The sequence below is a fragment of the Mirounga angustirostris genome, unplaced genomic scaffold (genome assembly GCF_029215605.1).
Source record: "Mirounga angustirostris isolate CCGP_5_RB_7025 unplaced genomic scaffold, mMirAng1.0.hap1 SCAF_5, whole genome shotgun sequence".
In the NCBI taxonomy this organism is placed as follows: domain Eukaryota; kingdom Metazoa; phylum Chordata; class Mammalia; order Carnivora; family Phocidae; genus Mirounga; species Mirounga angustirostris.
The window spans coordinates 51,489,738-51,508,533 of NW_026991713.1; the positions used below are offsets into that span (position 1 = coordinate 51,489,738).

General features: G+C 42.1%; 2 protein-coding genes and 1 long non-coding RNA gene across 5 annotated transcripts in view; 1 reads left to right on the forward strand and 2 right to left on the reverse strand.

The window, feature by feature from the left end:
• XPOT (exportin for tRNA) overlaps window positions 1-12,829 on the reverse strand; it is a 47,908-nt gene extending 35,079 nt beyond the window's left edge. Inside the window, exons 1-4 of one of the 3 annotated variants that reach the window (XM_045873048.3) lie at window positions 9,812-10,198; window positions 9,127-9,299; window positions 5,920-6,053; window positions 1,105-1,187 (exon numbers count right to left, since the gene is read on the reverse strand). In XM_045873048.3, the coding sequence (XP_045729004.1) occupies window positions 1,105-1,187; window positions 5,920-5,979 (143 nt within the window). In that variant the 5' untranslated portion in view covers window positions 5,980-6,053; window positions 9,127-9,299; window positions 9,812-10,198. Of the gene's footprint in view, window positions 1-1,104; window positions 1,188-5,919; window positions 6,054-9,126; window positions 9,300-9,811; window positions 10,199-12,675 lie in introns of those variants that run through there. The other 2 variants (XM_064590961.1, XM_045873047.3) reach the window with 2 other exon arrangements.
• Window positions 12,830-14,808: 1,979 nt separating this feature from the next.
• Window positions 14,809-18,796, reverse strand: part of LOC135364415 (uncharacterized) — a 124,682-nt gene continuing 120,694 nt past the window's right edge. Inside the window, exon 6 of the long non-coding RNA XR_010411477.1 lies at window positions 14,809-18,227. This is a non-coding gene — a long non-coding RNA (uncharacterized LOC135364415). The remainder of the gene's footprint in view (window positions 18,228-18,796) is intronic.
• CUNH12orf56 (chromosome unknown C12orf56 homolog) overlaps window positions 17,046-18,796 on the forward strand; it is a 92,336-nt gene continuing 90,585 nt past the window's right edge. Inside the window, exon 1 of the mRNA XM_045868720.2 lies at window positions 17,046-17,297. Coding sequence (XP_045724676.1) covers window positions 17,046-17,297 — 252 coding nt within the window. The remainder of the gene's footprint in view (window positions 17,298-18,796) is intronic.

The window sequence follows — 18,796 nt, forward strand, 5'->3', positions numbered from 1 at the left end:
CAGAAAAAGCCCTATGATTTCACTCGTATGTGGAATTTAAGAAACAAAACAAATGAGCAAAGGGAAAAAAATGAGAGTGGGAGACAAATCAAGAAACAGACTCTTAACCACAGAGTACAAACTGATGGTTACCAGAGGGGAAGTGGGTGGGAGGATGGGTTAAGTACATGATGGGGATTAGGAGTGCACTTGTTGTGATGAGCACAGGATGATGGTTGAATCACTGTATTATACACCTGGAACTAATGTAACACTGGATGTTAACTAAGTGGAATTAAAATAAAAAAAAATTTTAGGGGCGCCTGGGTGGCTCAGTCGTTAAGCGTCTGCCTTCGGCTCAGGTCATGGTCCCAGGGTCCTGGGATCGAGTCCCGTATCGGACTCCCTGCTCAGCGGGGAAGGCTGCTTCTCCCTCTCCCACTCCCCTTGCTTGTGTTCCTGCTCTCGCTATCTCTCTCTGTGTCAAATAAATAAATAAAATTTTTAAAAAATAAATAAAATAAATTTTTTAAAAAGGGAAAAACCTTGTGCATATTTGATGTGGGCTAGATAACCAGAAGACTTGGAGAGGTGGAAGAAAATAACTATAAAAGTCTAGGAATTTGCACTAATTGTTCCTCAATCCACAGAGACCCAAAGTGGAAATTGTAGAGGATGGATCATGGGTGTGATCAATTTAAGAATGATGAAGTGAATGCTAGTGGAATATACATAAAGGAAAGACCTTGGTCCAATATAAAAAAAACTGGCAACTGAATGTTTATATACTTTAAATTAAAATAAAAACATAAAATATATACAATTCATGATTACTGACTTTGCCAACTTTTTAGCAAACCAACTATCACTTTCCATCAGAAGTTTTTATTCTACTGTATTCCCGCTGGGATCTGCTGTCAGGTACACAGCCTAAGGTAAAGTCTAGTTTTACTGAAAAGTTAATCCTGGAATGGCCAAATTACTAGTTTACTCTTTTTCTCATTTCTACACTGAATGTTTTTCCAAAACACAAGTCATAAATGTTTTTATGAAAACATTTTCCAAATACAGGTGCCACAGAAATTTAAATTCCTCTAAGTCATGCAAATTTTGTTTTATAATTACCTGTACGTCCTCTGGGCTAGAGCTTCTGCACACACTTGCCAGGCATCTGGGGAAATCTTTAACTGCTCAAAATATGCCAGGGCCTGTAAGATTGCAAAGCCGTAAATGCATTTAGAATAGTCAATCTCAGTGCCCAACTGATATTAAAATATTCTAGGAGTAGCAAACCAATAACAAATCAGTCAACCTGAAGAAAAATAGCTAAAACACTGAATTCTGGCTTCTGAGTAAGTGCAACTTATCGTTTCTAGAAAAAAGGTTAAGTAAAAAACAAATTCCATCAGTTACTCAAATCTGTTTCCTTACAGCAAAGGAGACAACACAAAAATGTCCTGCAGACCTCAATGGGTAATTATGAGTATTATGAGAAAAAATACACAAGTACTTTTCAAGTACTATGCTACGGAGGCATATGCAATTATAAAATAGTATATAAAGGGCATTTTTCCTATTTAATAACAAAATACTATTAAAGAGGTGATTATAAAATTAGAGTCCATGGGGCACCTAGCTAGCTCAGTTGGTGGAGGGTGCGACTCTTGATCTCAGGTTCGAGATCAAGAGGGTGTACAGGATTACTTAAAAATTTTAAAAATCTTAAAAAACAAAAAACAGGGGTGCCTGGATGGCTCAGTCAGTTAAGCGTCCAACTCTTGATTTCAGCTTAAGTCTTGATCTCAGGGTTGTGAGTTCAAGTCCCATGTTGGGCTCTCTACTGGACGTGGAGCCTACTTAGTTAAAAAATTAATTAATCGGGGCCCCTGGGTGGCTCAGTTGTTAGGTGTCTGCCTTCAGCTCGGGTCATGGTCCCGGGGTCCTGGGATCAAGCCCCGTCAGGCTCCCTGCTCTGCAGGAAGCCTGCTTCTCCCTCTCCCGCTCCCCCTGCTTGTTTTCCCTCTCTTGCTGTGTCTGTCAAATAAATAGATAAAATTAAAAAAAAAATAATAATAATTAATTAAAAATAAAAATAATAAAACTAAAAATAAAATCTTTAAAAAAAAAAACAAACCCAAACCAAAATTAGAGTCCAACTGCATGAATATGAATTTTGGAAAAGTATGAATAATTGAAAACCTTTAGGAAATGTTTCTCATTTCATGAATTCAGGGCATTGTTATAAAAGTAAGTATACTCTAGGGGCGCCTGGGTGGCTCAGTTGGTTAAGCATCTGCCTTCAGCTCAGGTCATGATCCCGGGGTCCTGGGATCGAGCCCCGAATTAGGCTCCCTGCTCCACGGGGGGCCTGCTTCTCCCTCTCCCTCTGCCTGCCACTCCCCCTGCTGTGCTATCAAATAAATAAATAAAATCTTAAAAAAAAAAAAAAAGAGTAAGTATACTCTAGAATGGATGCAGCACCAAGTCCATGTGCTCTTTACCAGATTGTTGGGAAAATGGGAATGACTTCTGCCACTCTTTTCCATTAGCATGTTGCAACTGGCTTCAATGACAGATGCAGATGTCACGTATGACAATGGACAAATAGTAATCCTAATAACCTGTAAGAAGTATCTCAGTCAAGAAAATTACACAAAAACAGTGCTAGATAATTTTAAAGCAATTGATGTACTGATCAAACTTTGAAATGAAGTAGAAAGAACATTAAGCATTAGAGGAACCTAATTTTTTTAAGGGGGGATGGGAAAGGGCAGAGGGCAGAAGAAGGAATCCCAAGCAGGCTCCACTCCCAGCACAGAGCCCAATGGAGGGCTCCATCTCACAACCCTGAGATCATGACCTGAGCTGAAATTGAGAGTTAGACACTTAACCGACTGAGCCACCCAAGCGCCCTAGAGTAACCTAATTTTAATTAGTAAATATTTTTTTAAACTGTGGTTTGTGCCCCACTGGTGATGAAATCAATTTTAATATTTTTTAATATATATATATATTTTAAATTTTATTTATTTATGTGAGAGTGAGAGAGACAAAGCACAAGAAGGGGGAGGGTCAGAGGTAGAAGTCGACTCCCTGCCCCAGCAGGAAGCCCGACACGGGACTCGATTCCGGGACTCCAGGATCACAACCTGAGCCAAGGGCAGATGTTTAACTGACTGAGCCACCCAGGCACCCCTGAAATCAATTTTATAGGTCTTGATCAGCAATCAAAAAATGACAGAATATCAGAGTGCACTGCACATAATAAAAATAACTATTATTTTGTGTAAATTGTTTTAGTTGTGTGTACATATACTATATATATATAAAATATACTTATATATGTCTGCCTATACACACAAAGTCAAGATGTAAAATTTTTTCCTTTAAAGCAAAAAAGCTCTATTACAGTTGTATGAATGAGGGAATGGGTTTTCATATGTGGTCTCACTGGCTGCTCCCACTGATAAAGAACCAAGTAAATGAAGGTAAGTAGATGAAGATCACCAAATACTATGTTAAATATAAATAATGGTTATCTTTGGAAATTAAGAACAGAAGAACACAGGCGACAACCCAGTTGTTGTCTAACAATATTCCATGAAACCTAGGGTTTCTTTTAGGAACATTTATTGTCCCATTTAGGGCAAGGTGGAAGTCAATCATGTATGCTGCATTACCACCTAATATTTCACTTACCAAAAAAAGAAGGGGGGGATTCAGCTGCTAGAATTATCACTGACATACCGTTTTCTTTAAATAATAGCAAGTTTTAAGCCAAAGACATTGATTCCATTAAAAAAGTGAAAATAACCTGAGAGTTTTCAGGTTTTAAAGTCTTTGCATTCTGAATGCATGCACTTTTAGCATTTTCATTTTTTTAAAGGATTTATTTGAGAGAGAGAGAGCATGGGTGGAGGAGCAGAGGGAGAGAATAGAGATAATCTCAAGCAAACTCTCAGCTGAGCATGCAGCCCCAATGCGGGGCTCGATCCCTCAACCCTGTAATCATGACCTGAGCCGAAACCAAGAGTCGGAAGTTCAACCGACTGAGCTACCCAGATGCCCCATTTACTAGCATTTTTAAGTGAAATTTTGTGGCAATTATGAACAAGTCCAAGCTTTTATCACCTTTTCCTCTATTTCATACCTTTTCTCTTAACGCTCTGTTGCCTCTAAGTGGCAACAGAGTCACTTTAGCTACTGTCCCTGTAAAAAAAATGAACTATAGCCAGACAACTGAGAATTGGAGTTGGCAGACAGTTATGATCAAAATGATTTAGTGTTCCACTACTCTTGATTTCCAACATCAGAATTATCAGAATTCACTTTCCTTAAGATTCCTTTTTATCCTAATTAATTCTGTTACTCAGGTTGGCTTAATGGGATATCAAACTAAGCCTGAATTTGGATGCTTGACATAAACCTGTAACTGATAGAACTCGTTTTTATTGATAAAAAGCATAATTTTATATTAAGACCACTAACAATGCATTGGATTTACTTTTCTGAAAAAGAAGATCATTGCACATTTAAAAAATCTGTTGGATAGTGGTATTTAATAAAAAACAAATGATTTCCATAAAGGATCATTAAAGAAACAACAGAAAAGGCTATTTAATAATTAAACAAATAGTAAAAGGTTATAGCCATGCAATACCAAGGTAAAAATCTATGATACTTCAACTATGTGACTTAGGCTTTGAAGGTAGGTAGCTTAAACTCCTACATAAAGAAATTTGTCTACACACAGAAAACATGGATTTTAAATGTCTTTTGATGTCCTAACTAGTTTGTTAGGTATCTTGTAACTAGCCAGATTATTTAAATCGCAATTCTTGTTATTTACCTTTATGCGGATGGTTGGTTACTTTATGCGGATGGTTGGTTACTTATGTAACAGCAGAGGCATGGAACCATGTGAGAAACTACTTGAGATTTTTTTTTTTTACTTAAAAAAATTTTTTAAGTAAAATTTGGGCACCTGGGTGGCTCAGTCGGTTAGGTTAAGCATCTGCCTTCGCTCAGGTCATGATCCCAGGGTTCTGGGATCGAGTCCCGCATCAGGCTCCCTGCTCAGCGGGGAGTCTGCTTCCCCACCCCCGGCTCATATGCACTCACTCCCACGCAATCTCTCTCTCGCAAAAAATAAATAAAATCTTAAAAAAAAAAAATTCTCCTTAAAAGGACAACAAAACTGCAATAATATTTAGTGAGACTGTTACCCTCATTTAGCTCATTTATAAAAAATATCCTTTGCTATGAGAAGTAGAAAGAGAAGATGGTTCTCCTTCCACTTACCCTATATTTCAAAACACCCACATCTTTAAAAAAACTTAATTATAGGCTTATTCTTTAAATTCTTTTTATCGTTCAGCTATAGCCATGATTACAGGTATAGCCTACATTGTGTTTAATTGTTTATATTTGCTCAAATATCCCCGCACCTCATAATGGATTCCTTGTTATCTAATCATTTTATGTAATCTAAGACATGGCATATCATAACCTCTAACTTACATGTCTGCCTGGACTAAGTAACAAGGATGCTAAATATCACTAACATGAAGGTTAAACAACTTGTCCAGACCAAGCCAGGAAATATAAAGATAAAATATGCATGTCTGCCACTATGGAAAGTTCCTTGAGCAATCCTTTGCACTGCAACTTTTAAATAATTAGAAATAATGACTGATGTGACATAAAGAGCTGCCTTGAATCACATGAGATTTTAATACCTTTGCTGAGCCAACTAAAAAGAACATCAATCACAATGCTCACCGTTTCTGTATTCAGAATATATTCAAGTACCTCAAATTTGTCTCTCTTCATTTCTACTCAAATGAAACCTTTACCATCAAATGTATTTTGTTTTTAAATTCAAGTCCTCTAATGCAAATCTGTGGTAACAATCTTTAAAAAATGATTAAGTTAACTTACCCTTTGTCTGAAGTCTGAATCAGCATTGGGATTTAGCCCTAAAAGAGCCTGTTCATCCATCCCTGCTGCTATTCTTGGAGTTTTCTGATTACAATAGGCGTGCCCTCTGATCCCACAGAAGAATCCACAAACATCTGCACACACACAAAAAAACATCAAAGAAAATAATACTTGATACAAAACCGATGCTTATCCAGAATATCGTAACAAGTGGATGACATTATGCAAATAAGTGTAAATGTTGAAAGAACTTTTGAAACTACCCCAAATTACAACTAAAGGAACCTAAGTCTCAGAAGAATAGGCCTACTAAATACCCCACAAATGTGTAATTTCTAAAAATCTAACATATGCAATTAATGTTCTCAAATTTTCTTATTCTTCAAGATAATCAAGTATACAAAGTAATTCTTTTCTACTTTAAATAGAAGCATCTCATTTATGCAGTGTAATCATCCCCAGTACTTAAAAATGCAACTCTGCAACTATATTAAAATATGACAAATCTAGATTATCTTATTATACTAATTTGCCTACTTCCATTTACCAATATCACAGATCTTTAGGAAAAAAACAACTTAGAATGGCTGATTAAATAGTAACCTTGGAATTCAATATCCTTACTGGAGTGTCTATCAAGTACTTCAAGGTAAGTCAGATGAAAGAGGAAGGAGTAGAAGAATGAAAAACCAGTCATTTAACTTTTAAACAATAGACTCTCTGGACAATTTTAGAAATGTATTTCAAAAACATTTTTTAATAGTAGCTATAAAAATTGATAAACCAGACCTTAATACTGACTACTCTTATTTAAGAACATTTTTTTTAGTCTTTGGAAAGCAATGTACTTTTTCACAGTACAGGGTCTAACATTCTCAAATAAGAACATGATTAAGCCCCAAAAGGCAACCTGGTTTTTGATAGAATGTATAACCGAGGGAACAAGGAACAAATTCTAAATGATGTGAAAATCACATTTATTCTCTCAATACCTATGAGGTAGGGAGACCATGCCTACTATTCCCATCAAAAGGCTACAGGGAGGGGGGCGCCTGAGTGGCTCAGTCGGTTAAGCGACTGCCTTCGGCTCAGGTCATGATCCTGGAGTCCCTGGATCGAGTCCCTGGATCGAGTCCCGGGATCGAGTCCCGGGATCGAGTCCCGCATCGGGCTCCCTGCTCGGCGGGGAGTCTGCTTCTCCCTCTGACCCTCCCCCCTCTCATGTGCGCGCTCTCTCTCTCATTCTGTCTCAAATAAATAAATAAAATCTTAAAAAAAAAAAAAAAGGCTACAGGGCTTTTTGGGGGGGGGGGTTAATTATCATAAACCCAAGAGAAGATCAGAGCCTAAAGAAGCCAAGAAAGTAAAGGCAGGGGGTGGGGGCGCACAGCCTTTTTGAAACAGTGAGGCCAGTATCTGACCCAGGTTAGAGGACCCCAACTACAATATGCTTTTCTGTCTTCCCCTGGGCCTGCCTGAAACAAGTTAAGTCAGGTTATGTGCTGAGAGCCCTTCAGAAAAGCTCAGCCCTTTCTCTTATGATTACTATCAAACGTTCAGACTACAGCAAGGCAGGATCCACTGCCCTCAGGGTTAAGATGCAAACTCTTGAATTACTCCTCACTATTCTGCACCCCAACCCTGCAAGGCCAGCGGTATTCTGCCTTTCATCTTTGCATTTACTGCTCTTTTCTTGTTACTTGGTTAACCCTTGCCTGTCCTTCAAAATTCAGCCTAGAGGTCACCTCTTTCAAGAACACTTCTTTGACCCCTATTGTCCAATTCTGTAAGTGCTAACATGTCACTGCCTGCTTACCAGTGTTCTCTCATTATAATCTTAAACGGAAAGGACCATCTTAAATATTCCTCATTATGTCTCTAGAACATAGCAGAACATAGGCTTTGGGTTTGGAAATACCTGGGTTTGTATTCCAATCTAGTCATTTTCAAACTGGGGCCATATGGACAACTAGGAAATGTGAGAGAGAGCCCTCTCTATGAAGTGGGAAAGAGAGGGTCTACCTCATAAAGTTGCAAAGACTTCAGTGAGATAAGGTATGTAAAGGATGCCTGGCACAAAGTGGGCCCTCAACAGATTATTTATAATTCAGAGCTAGTCACATGGGAAATGGGAACTACTTGCAGCAGTCTTGATTTATCATCTCATACTAATAAACGGACATTTGAACAGATGAAAACACAAAAAAAGGCAGTGGTTTTCCTCCCCTATCCCTGCCAAAAATGACAAGAAAATTTAATGATTCCCTGGAAAAATGCAAACACAAAAAAGAAATTTTGAGTTTCTGTGAATCCCAGATTAATAAGTCCTATGAGGGGGCGCCTGGGTGGCTCAATCGGTTAAGCGGCTGCCCTCAGCTCAGGTCATGATCCTATAGATGGTCCTGGGATGGAGCCCTGCATCAGGTTCCCTGCTCAGCAAGGAGCCTGCTTCTCCCTCTGCCTGCTGCTCCCCCTGCTTGTGCTCTCTCTGTCAAATAAATAAATAAAATCTTTTTAAAAAGTCCTATAGGGGCGCCTGGGTGGCTCAGTCGGTTAACCGGCTGCCTTAGGCTCAGGTCATGATCCCAAGCCAAGGTCCTGGGATCTATCTATCCGTGCTCCCTTCTCAGCAGGGAGCCTGCTTCTCCCTCTCCCACTCCCCCTGCTTGTGCTCTCTCTGTCAAATAAATAAATCTTAAAAAAAAAAATTAAAAAAAAAAGTCCTAAAGAGATTCTTTGAATTTAGGGGAAATTGCTTAAGCTTGGTCAAGTCACTTTAATTCTATCAAGCAAAAACAGCACTGGTCTTTAAAAACCTGGCCAATAAATAACCTAAGGAAACATAAACTTGCTACAGTTGTCAGTACAGAAAGAACCCCCACAGAGAAGGAACCTGTATAATAATCAATATGCAGTGGAACACAACTATGAAACGGTGAATTAGCTACATGTGTGCAAACAACTGAAAAGTTACCACCTGTGCAGAAAAGGTAACAGTTCCTCAGTTAAAGGTTGTGCATGAACACAATGTTCTAACGTGGCACAGACGTGCAGGCTTAAACATTTGTTACAATGCGATAAACACTTCAATTATGCATCTAGTAAATGTTTCGGGAAAAGGCAAGCAACATACTTAAAATATTAAGCCCGAACTTTTCTTTGGTAGCCATTAAATAAATCAAACAATCTGGGGAAATTCCTCCACACCTACTAAAGACTGTTCAAAGACCAAGACTGAATCTTTCCAGTCTTTTAACACCACGCTGACAAGTCGCTTTAATAAAACGTAACTTCCCCCAGTAACAACTAATTAGTACTTTCAAAAAGTACTCGTTTCTTCTGGTTACTGGGAAACATCACGCTGGTCTACTCCTGCAGAACTGTGAAGAAGGGAAGAGAAGAAATGGCGTGTCTGTGCTGGCAATTACTACACAGAAATAACACTTTTCTCCTTTTTGTCCTGGGGCGGGGAGCAAAGCAAGTCTGAGGTCTCCGCAGTTGAAACTAGTGGGACACGCTGCTATTACAAATGAGCCTGGTCACTTCCACTACATTAGGGGCCACAGACGATGCCAACCCTCCTTGGCCGCCCTTGCCCCTTCCTCACCCCCTCTCCGTCCCTCCCCTAAAGGAAGCCTCGTGGCAATTCGGGTGATGAAACACCCAGCAACGGGCGGCCACGCACTCGGGACGCGCTCCGCGGCGACGGCCGCAGCTCGTACCCACCCCCACCCAGTCCGCCCAGCATCGGGGCGCCACCGCCATGGAGGGCCCCCGGCCCGCACCCCTCCCCAGCGGGGGGCTTCCCGGGCCAGTCCTCCCCGCTAACTTCCCCGCAGCCTCGCACGGACCCACGGGATCCGAGTCCCGCCGCCCCCGAGCTCCGAGTCACCTTCCCTATCAGTCCATCCCGCCTCCCCGCCTGCACTCCCGAGGGCTGGTCAGCGGAGCGGAGCGGCGCCGCACGCAGGGAGCGGAGAGAGCGGCCCTCGTCCTTGTCGCCGTCGTCCTCCGCCACGGCCGCAGCGCTAACGCCGGAGACCGAGCTGGCCGGGGCCGCGCGCCGCTCCGCGTCCCCTGGCGCCTTCTCTTGCGTGGCGCCCGGCCGGCAAGCTGGCAAGCAGGCGGGCGGGGTCGGCGCCCCAGGAAGGGAAAGAGCGCGAGGGGCCGGCTAACGCCGCCGCCTCCGTCGCCGCTGAGTCAGCGCGAAGCGCGCTCCCCGCGTCGGCGCCGCGCGGGCCAGCACCAGCAGCCTCATGGAGAGTGCGGACGGCAGCCCGCGGGCCCGGGCCGGGAGCCTACAACTCCCGACATGCAACGGGCAGGGGGGCGCTTCCGGACGCTCGCCGAGGCCTGTGGTGCATGCCGGGATGGGGCGTCCGGCGCGAGTCCCTCCCACGCCGCTGAGTCTCGCGTGGGTCCTAGCCGCCGGTTGGGTGTGCTTAGAATGTTCCGTAAAGGCTTCATTAGGTAGTTGGTAGGTTAGAGTAGCGAACTCCTGAGATCCAGATGACGTAGTCCAAACCACGTGTGATTTAATTGCTCTTCTATGGTCCCACGTGTTTAGGGTCCGGGAGGGTGACTATCCTCTCAGGAGCGCTGAAAATTCTTAAACTTCACTTTAAACGTACTAATATATTATCATTCATGAAAAGGAGAGCATTCTTAGGGAGTTCTCGTAGGTTACTCCTCTGGTACAGTTACTCGTTTATTCAGAGGCAGTATTGGCTCAAGTTGTCTACATTTGAATTCCCGCCATCCTCTTTCCCCTCCCACACTTGACCTCAGTTTCGGGCACTTTACATAATCTAGCTGTATTTCAGTTTACTCATTTGTAAAATGGGAACAACAACAGTATTGACCTCAAAGGATTCTTGTGAGGACTGGGATAATATATGTTTGCACACAATAAGTGCTCAGTTAGGTTTCATTGTTGCTTATTCACTACTGAATACAGACTTGGTTGCAGTCGCTCAAACTATAGTGAGGAACAAACAAAACTTGGGAGGGGAAATTCGGAAAAGAAGTAGAATAAAAGTACTGTAACAATTTAGCAGCTACATTTGTTTAGTGACCCACCATGTGCAAGACACTACACTATGTATTTCATATATACAATATTCTCCATCACTTTTGCATCACGTCTGTAATTTTAAAATGTCAGGCAAGGATTCCCGTCCTATTTCAGTGTATCTCTGGAGTCTAGCACATAGGACAGTGCCAGCCTGTAGTTAAAACTCAGTAAGTAGATAATTGCGTGGATTGATTCTTACATTACCTATGTCCCTCAACTATGGACTATCAAGACCCAATATTAATCCTAGTCTGAGTGGCTCCAAAATCTTTAATATATTCAGTCTATGTATGTTCCATTTACCTAGTATCTACAGCTTATCTATAGTTTATCTAGCGACATTGGCCCTTTATGGTAATTAAAATACCTAGGATTATAAAAATCTTTCAATTTTGAAAACTTACATTATTTGGAAACAGAAGCACTAGGTGGAATCCAAGTGAAGAGGACCAGAAAGGGTTATTAAATTTGACCACTTTATAGTCTGGCTTTCTCATCGCAGACTAACATAAAATAATATGAAAATGTTAATAGGGACGCCTGGGTGGCTCAGTCGGTTAAGTGTCTGCCTTCGGCTCAGAGCATGATCCCAGGGTGCTAGAATGGAGTCCGTGCTTCTCCCCCTCCATCTGCCTGCTGCTCCCCCTGCTTGTGCTGTCTCTCTCTGTGTCAAATAAATAAATAAAATCTTTTTTAAAAAGTTGATAGATAACATTGTCATTATTTTAATTTAAAGCATGTGTACTTGCACATAGCAATGTTTTTACGTATTAATTGCCAACATTTTGGAGCATTTATTATGTGCCAGAAACAGCTTTAAGTGTTCCTAAATTAATCCTCACAACAACTCTATGAGGTAAGTATTATCATTAACCCTATTTTATAGATAAGGAAACTGAAAGCAGCAGAGCTGAGATTCAAACCAGCTGAGATTGCAGATGATTTTTTTTTCATACTTGTACATTTTTGGATTTTAAAAAATCCTCCACAGGGGCGCCTGGGTGGCTCAGTCATTAAGCGTCTGCCTTCGGCTCAGGTCATGATCCCAGGGTCCTGGGATCGAGTCCCACATTGGGCTCCCTGCTCGGTGGGAAGCCTGCTTCTCCCTCTCTCTCTGCCCCTGCTTGTGTTCCCTCTCTCGCTGTCTCTCTCTGTCAAATAAATAAATAAAATCTTTAAAAATAAATAAATAAATAAATAAATAAATAAATAAATAAAAATAAAAAATCCTCCACAGTGTGATGTAATGAGCAGTGGGTATTATATAAGACTGGTGAATCACTGAACTCTACCTCTGAAACTAATAATACACTATATGTTAATTGAATTTAAATTTTTTAAAAAGTAAAAAATAAAAAAACAAAAAGGCAAAAAAAAAAAATCCTCCACAGTGACCATGTAGTATTTTCATAAGCAGAAAAACATTAAAAAAAAAAACTGACTCTAATAAAAGGAAAAAAGAAATAGTTTCATTCACTCTTTGAGCATTTATTGAATGCTATGTCCCTTATGAGCATTTTCCAGATTTCTTCAACCAGGTTTGTTTAATCATTTCTTTGATGTTGCTTTTTTTAAACCTCTTTTATGTCATGAATATATCCTAATATGTTTTTGTTTTGTATTAAATTTGTGTGGTTGTCTTACCTATGACTCAATTCTTGAAGACTGAAAATAAATCTTACCTTGATTCTGTTTATGGATAGTGATTTCTCAGTAAATATTTGTGAGATGCATTGAATTGAACCAAAAATAATACAGTTGTGAGCTGCTAACCCCTGAGTTCCGTGTCAACTTCTCTTCTTCATATGCTTCATCTCAATGCTTGTTAAGCCCAGTACCATTGTCACCAAAAGCTCATTCATTCAAGATGGGTTTCCTGGCAGAGAAAGAAGTTAGAAAATAGGTCAGGTAAGCTGTCTTTACTGGTCCTAGTCCAATCATTGTTTTTTCTTAGAGGAAGTGGGTGTGAGGCAGGAAGCCTGAGGCAGACTAGAGGACTGAAGCATTATTTAGTAAAGGAAAAAAAAATTTTTTTTTAAATATTTAATTTATTTGACAGAGAGAGACACAGCGAGAGAGGGAACACAAGCAGGGGGAGTGGGAGAGGGAGAAGCAGGCTTCCCGCCAAGCAGGGAGCCCGACATGGGGCTTGATTCTAGGACCCTGGGATCATGACCTGAGCCGAAGGCAGATGCCCAACGACTAAGCCACCCAGGCGCCCCAAAGGAAAAAACTTTTATTTTTAGTCCAAAACACTGTACAGTCCCTTAGGCTTCATTATAATGACATCTCTCCTCCATGTCAGTTGATTGCTAACTGTTAATAGTCTTTTAAATGGTCAGTATCCACTGATATTGAATAGAAACACCAAGAGATTCCTAAATCAGACACCTTTAAAAATTCAGGTTCTATTTACCTACTACAGATTGCAAGTTTCTTTCTATGTGCATTGTCTGTCTTTAGTTTCAAATTGGGAGATGGGAACACTTGGGATCCTGGGATTGAAGAATATTTCTAGTTTGAAATCCTTACAGGGTTCTTATGACCTATCGCTCCCTGATCACTTATCCACCAAAATCACAACTTAAAAATGCCATTTTTTTGTCTGTGTGTATATATGTAGATTAGATTTTTGCCTTGAGCTTTAATCTAAAGTTTAAAAAGTTAGGCTAGCATCCAACAGAGAAGAATTTGGTATTACTTTGTATATGGGGAACCAAATGCCCATATATACTCCAGGAAATCACACAGTTGTTCAATTTATTTTTAAAACCCTTACATAGTATTTACTCTGTTTCAGGTACCTGTCATAAAGTACTTCAGAACATTGTTAATCCTCATAATAACCCTATGGAGTTGGTACTATTACCCCATTTCACAGATGGGAAAATTAAGGCACTAAGAAATTAACTCATCCAAGATCATTTAGCTCCTGAATGTGAGAGCTGAAATTTGAACCCAGGTCATCTGGCTCTACAGTCCTATGCTCATAACTACTGCCCTTTTAAACTAATTGATTTGACCATCCCTCAACCTAAGGCTACTCTGTTCTGGTGAAAGTTCTTCTGGTTAAGGAAAGTGCCTTAGGGATTAGTTCTGGGTAAGTAATGTTCCATTACTTTTTTTTTTTTTTTAAGATTTTATTTATTTATTTGACAGAGAGAGACATAGCGACAGAGGGAACACAAGCAGAGGGACTAGTAGAGGGAGAAGCAGGCTTCCCGCTGAGCAGGGAGCCCGATGCGGGGCTCAATCCCAGGACCCTGGGATCATGACCTGAGCCGAAGGCAGACGCTTAACGACTGAGCCACCCAGGCGCCCCGTTCCATTACTTTTGATAGTTTTATCAAGAAACATCTATTAAGTGCTTTATTGCACAGGAATTGTACTAAATGCTTCTTGAGTTTAGATGGACTTAGAAGATAAAGAGTAATTGCCTATCTCGGATGTATTTATGTCAATTATCCACATAAAGCTTACCAAAAGATAAGGAAATACAAATTATTAATACGCGTCTATAGTGCTTTTAGAATTCATAATTCATTGCATTTGATCCTCATACCAACTCATTGGTTGGCCAGGCAAGTATTGGTAGTTTCATTTTACGGATGATAAAACACTGAAGTCCAAAAAGGTTAAGAGACTTTCCAGAAATCCCACAGATACCGAACAACAGGGTTTGCACTGTAATCCAGGTCTCCTGACTCCAAATCCAGTGATCTATCCCCTCTATTAAGGCCCTTTCCTGCGATCTGAACTTAACTTTGTTGTTACCTTGGCAACAGTGTAGAACACTCAGTGCCTGAAAACCATGACGCTGCCTTTTCTGTGTGCCACAAACTTGAAAGTTTAGCTGAGGTCACCTTAACCACCACTACTTTTGTCAAATTCCCTTCTGCACGGGCTTCATCTTAATGTTTGTCAAGTCTAGAGCCTTGTCACCAAGCTCATTTATGATGGGTTTCTTGGCAGATAGGTCAGGTATACTGTCTTTTCTAGTCCTGCTGCAGTTATTCTGTATCTGTTAGGCCCAAGTATGGAGCAAAAGCCTGACGGACACTAAATAGCAGCTTGGAATGAGGTCTTTTCCCTTGCTTGGGCTTCACATTTCACTTCACATTTCACTTCGAATGCAGTCATTTGCCTCTGAACGGCTCTTGTGAGGCAGCTCTTTGGCAAAGGTAAAAGGCCTTTGCCTTCTGTTGGTTTTAGGCAACAAACTGTAGAGTGGTTTCGATAGGGGATAGTCTTTTTTTTTTTTAGATTTTATTTATTTATTTGACAGAGACAGACACAATGAGAGAAGGAACACAAGCAGGGGGAGTGGGAGAGGGAGAAGCAGGCTTCCTGCTGAGCAGGGAGCTCGATGCAGGGCTTAATCCCAGGACCCTGGGATCATGACCTGAGCTGAAGGCAGATGCTTAACGACTGAGCCACCCAGGCGCCCCTGGATAGTCTTTATTTTAGAGGAAACAGTCATGCCTCTGGGGCCCCCTTCTTATCCACCTATGAAGTTATGAAGAATCAGACAGATGTCTGATCAGATTCTAAGAAAACTTGGAATGCTAGGTCATTTAAGATTTTGTCAGCAGGTGGCACTTCTCTCCTTAGTCACTAAATACAATCTCTCCACTAAAAGAAATACTGTTTTTCTTTGCTGCTATTGAGTTCCTCAGAAGTGGTAAGCCACCCGAACATTTCTCCTCAGTTCCTTTTTGCAGTGATTCAGTCTACAATATCTATTTATGTATTTTGTTTATACTTTCCCCATAAGATCTGAAATTGTTTATAGCATACAATATACAACAGCAAAAGATGAAGAGGAGACTATGAACTGCAGTAAAGAATATACAATTTGATTTTGAGTTGTGGGTAGCTGGAGCAAAAATACACACAAATGTGTACCAGTACTTTGGGTGAATGGGCAGGGAGAGAGAATGACTTCTCTAGAGTTTGAAATTAAAATGGAAGTTGTTACCTAGGGTTATTAGAGGCAAATTTCTATGCCTGTCTCATCTCTCTAACTTAATTTATAATAAGTGACTCCTGATCTGTAAAAAACGAAGCAGTACTTTCACTGTCATGACGCTTCAAGGGTGCACAATTAGCGTTCCTCCCCCTCTGTTCTTCAACGTTTCAAGAGGCGGGCCTCCCCCATTCATTTATCCTACACAGATTGAGCTCTGACGGTCTACAGGGTTTTGTCCTGCACCTTGGGAAGACAAGCCTACCCTTTAGGCTTGTGCGTGCCAAATCAATTTATAAGATTTCCTTCAGAGAGAGCGCTTTCAATTAGTTGGAGAGAAAAGATCTACGTTCATACTCATGAATAACTAGAGGACTGTATCAGGCAATGTTACAATCAAATGATAAATCTGTGCGATTGGTCTTCGTAGGATTCTAGGGTTGTTCTGCCTATTTAAAAATAGATGGGTAGGGGCGCCTGGGTGGCTCGGAGGGTTAAGCGTCTGTCTTCAGCTCAGGTCATGATCCCAGGGTCCTGGGATTGAGCCCCACGTCGGGCTCCTGGCTCGGCGGGGAACCTTCTTCTCCCTCTCCCTCTGCCTCTCCCTCTGCCTCTCCCCCTGCTCATGCTCTCTCTCTGTATCTCTGTGTCTCAAATGAATAAATAAAAATCTTAAAAAAAAATAAATGGGTAAATTTCATCTCGTTTCTAACAGAAAACCAGTTTGAAATTGTGGATTCCCTCATCAATACCGTCTGTTAGAAATGGCATGGTCCTCAATAGCTGAGGCGGGCGGGGGGGTTGGGGCTGCTGTGAGCAGAGGACGAAGAGGGCCCCTAAATATCCGCCCCGCAGCCCACGGGATGCTTGATGATGATTTACCGAAAGACCAGCCTCTCGCCCCGTCCATCGTTGGACGGGCACCGACGTTGGGGGCCCTGCTCCCTGCGCCCGGGGCAGGTGGTGGCGGCGGGGCGGGCGGCTTTGTGGCGCGCGCGGGTTCCACCGCAGGCGGCGCGGAGGCGGGGCCGGGCAGAGGCGTCCGCCCCCCGCCGCCGGCACTCGCTCCGGGCGCGGGCGCCGCGCATGGCGGGCCCCGCAAGGTCTGGCTTCCCTGCGCACACGAATAGCCGTCTGGACGCGTTCCTGCGGAGGCAGCTGCCGCCCGAGGTCTACGACGCCGTCCGCGCCTACGAGCCGTGCATCGTGGTGTCCGACTCGGAGAAGCACACCTTCAAGTACGTGGTGCTCAGCGATCGGCTCATCTACCTGACCGAGAACCCGCCCAAGTCCATACGGCGAGCCGTGGCGCTGCGGGACGTCGTGGCCATTGACCTGGTGAGGAGCGCGGGCGGACAGGCGGGCTCGCGAGAACTCCCTTCGCGGGTCCCCCAATTTCAGCCCTCCGCATGCGGGAAGAGGGAGGAGGCGGCAGACCTTCCCCATCCCTCCCTGGACTCCCGTACTTTAACTTACTTGAGGACTAGAAGCCACAGGAAAACTGGATTGCTGTGGGTACTCCGATTAAAGATGCCTTGCCCGTTCTCGTCATGTGTACCGGTCATCCCTTGTCCCCCCCAAATAGGGCTACAGGTTTGAGAACATAGCCCCCTATGAAAAGTATGCTTTAAAGTCATTTTTTCGTTCATTAAGCACCTAACCTGTTCCAGGCACTTGTTCTAGGCACTGAGGATGCAAAAATGAAATAGGGCCCCTTCCTAGAAGCTGCTGTGGGAGAGAAAAAGCCAAAACCAATGCAAATAAATGCAGTGTGCTAAGTACTATTATGCCTTGTTTACTTTTTTATCAACAGTGCTTAGAGCTTGTTAGGTGCTCAATATGACTAAGTGAGTGAATGAATGAATGAATGAATGAGATGTGCACAGGACACCTGGCAATCTCAGGCAGGTCACTTGATTCAAACTGGGCTTCAAAACTTCTTGAAGAAGATACAGTTTGGCATAGACACGCCTTGTCCCAGTTTTTAGTGTGCAGCTACTATATCCCTTTCCTCCAGGAATAGATTTACCTTATAAACCCAGCAACAGATTGGAAGCAGTCTCCTCTCCAATTACTGTTTTTCCCCCTTGGCTCCCTTTGTCTGAGTTGCTCTCCAGGTGTGTTCCTTTTTCCACTAGGGACAGGTGTCTAGCCTCATCCCCCGTCTCCCCCGCCCCTCCCTCCAGTCTCTGCATCTCCCAAAGGAGAAGTTGACAAGACTTGGTGGGGCTGTTTTGCCCAGAGAAGCATAGCTTGCTTGGAACACATCTGTAAGAAAAGGATACAATTTAGTGAAAAAAGTGCTTTTATTTTTTCTCCTTAAAGTACCTCTGTCAGTTAATATCACTATGCAAATTTATTTGTGGGGTTTTTTTGGTTTTGTTTTATGTTTTTTGTTTTAGAGTAAAAGTTGGAAGCAAACTGCCTTTTTCCTCACTACCACTATTTTCATTCTCTTGAAATAAAATTTAAAACAGTTAATTTCCTTTATCAAATGCTTTTAAAACATTACATGCTTAGGGTGCCTGGGTGGCTCAGTTGGTTAAGCGACTGCCTTCGGCTCAGGTCATGATCCTGGAGTCCCAGGATCGAGTCCCACATCGGGCTCCCTGCTCAGCAAGGGGGTCTGCTTATCCCTCTGACCCTCTTCCCTCTCATGCTCTCTGTCTCCCATTCTCTCTCTCAGATAAATAAATAAAATCTTTAAAAAAAAAAATTACATGCTTAGCTTTTTCTGTCTGCGGTGTAAACATTTATTGTTGTGACAAAATGTAATAATTTTACGATATTGTTACTCTCCCCGACAAGACACAGTATATTTATTCCAATGGTTGTTA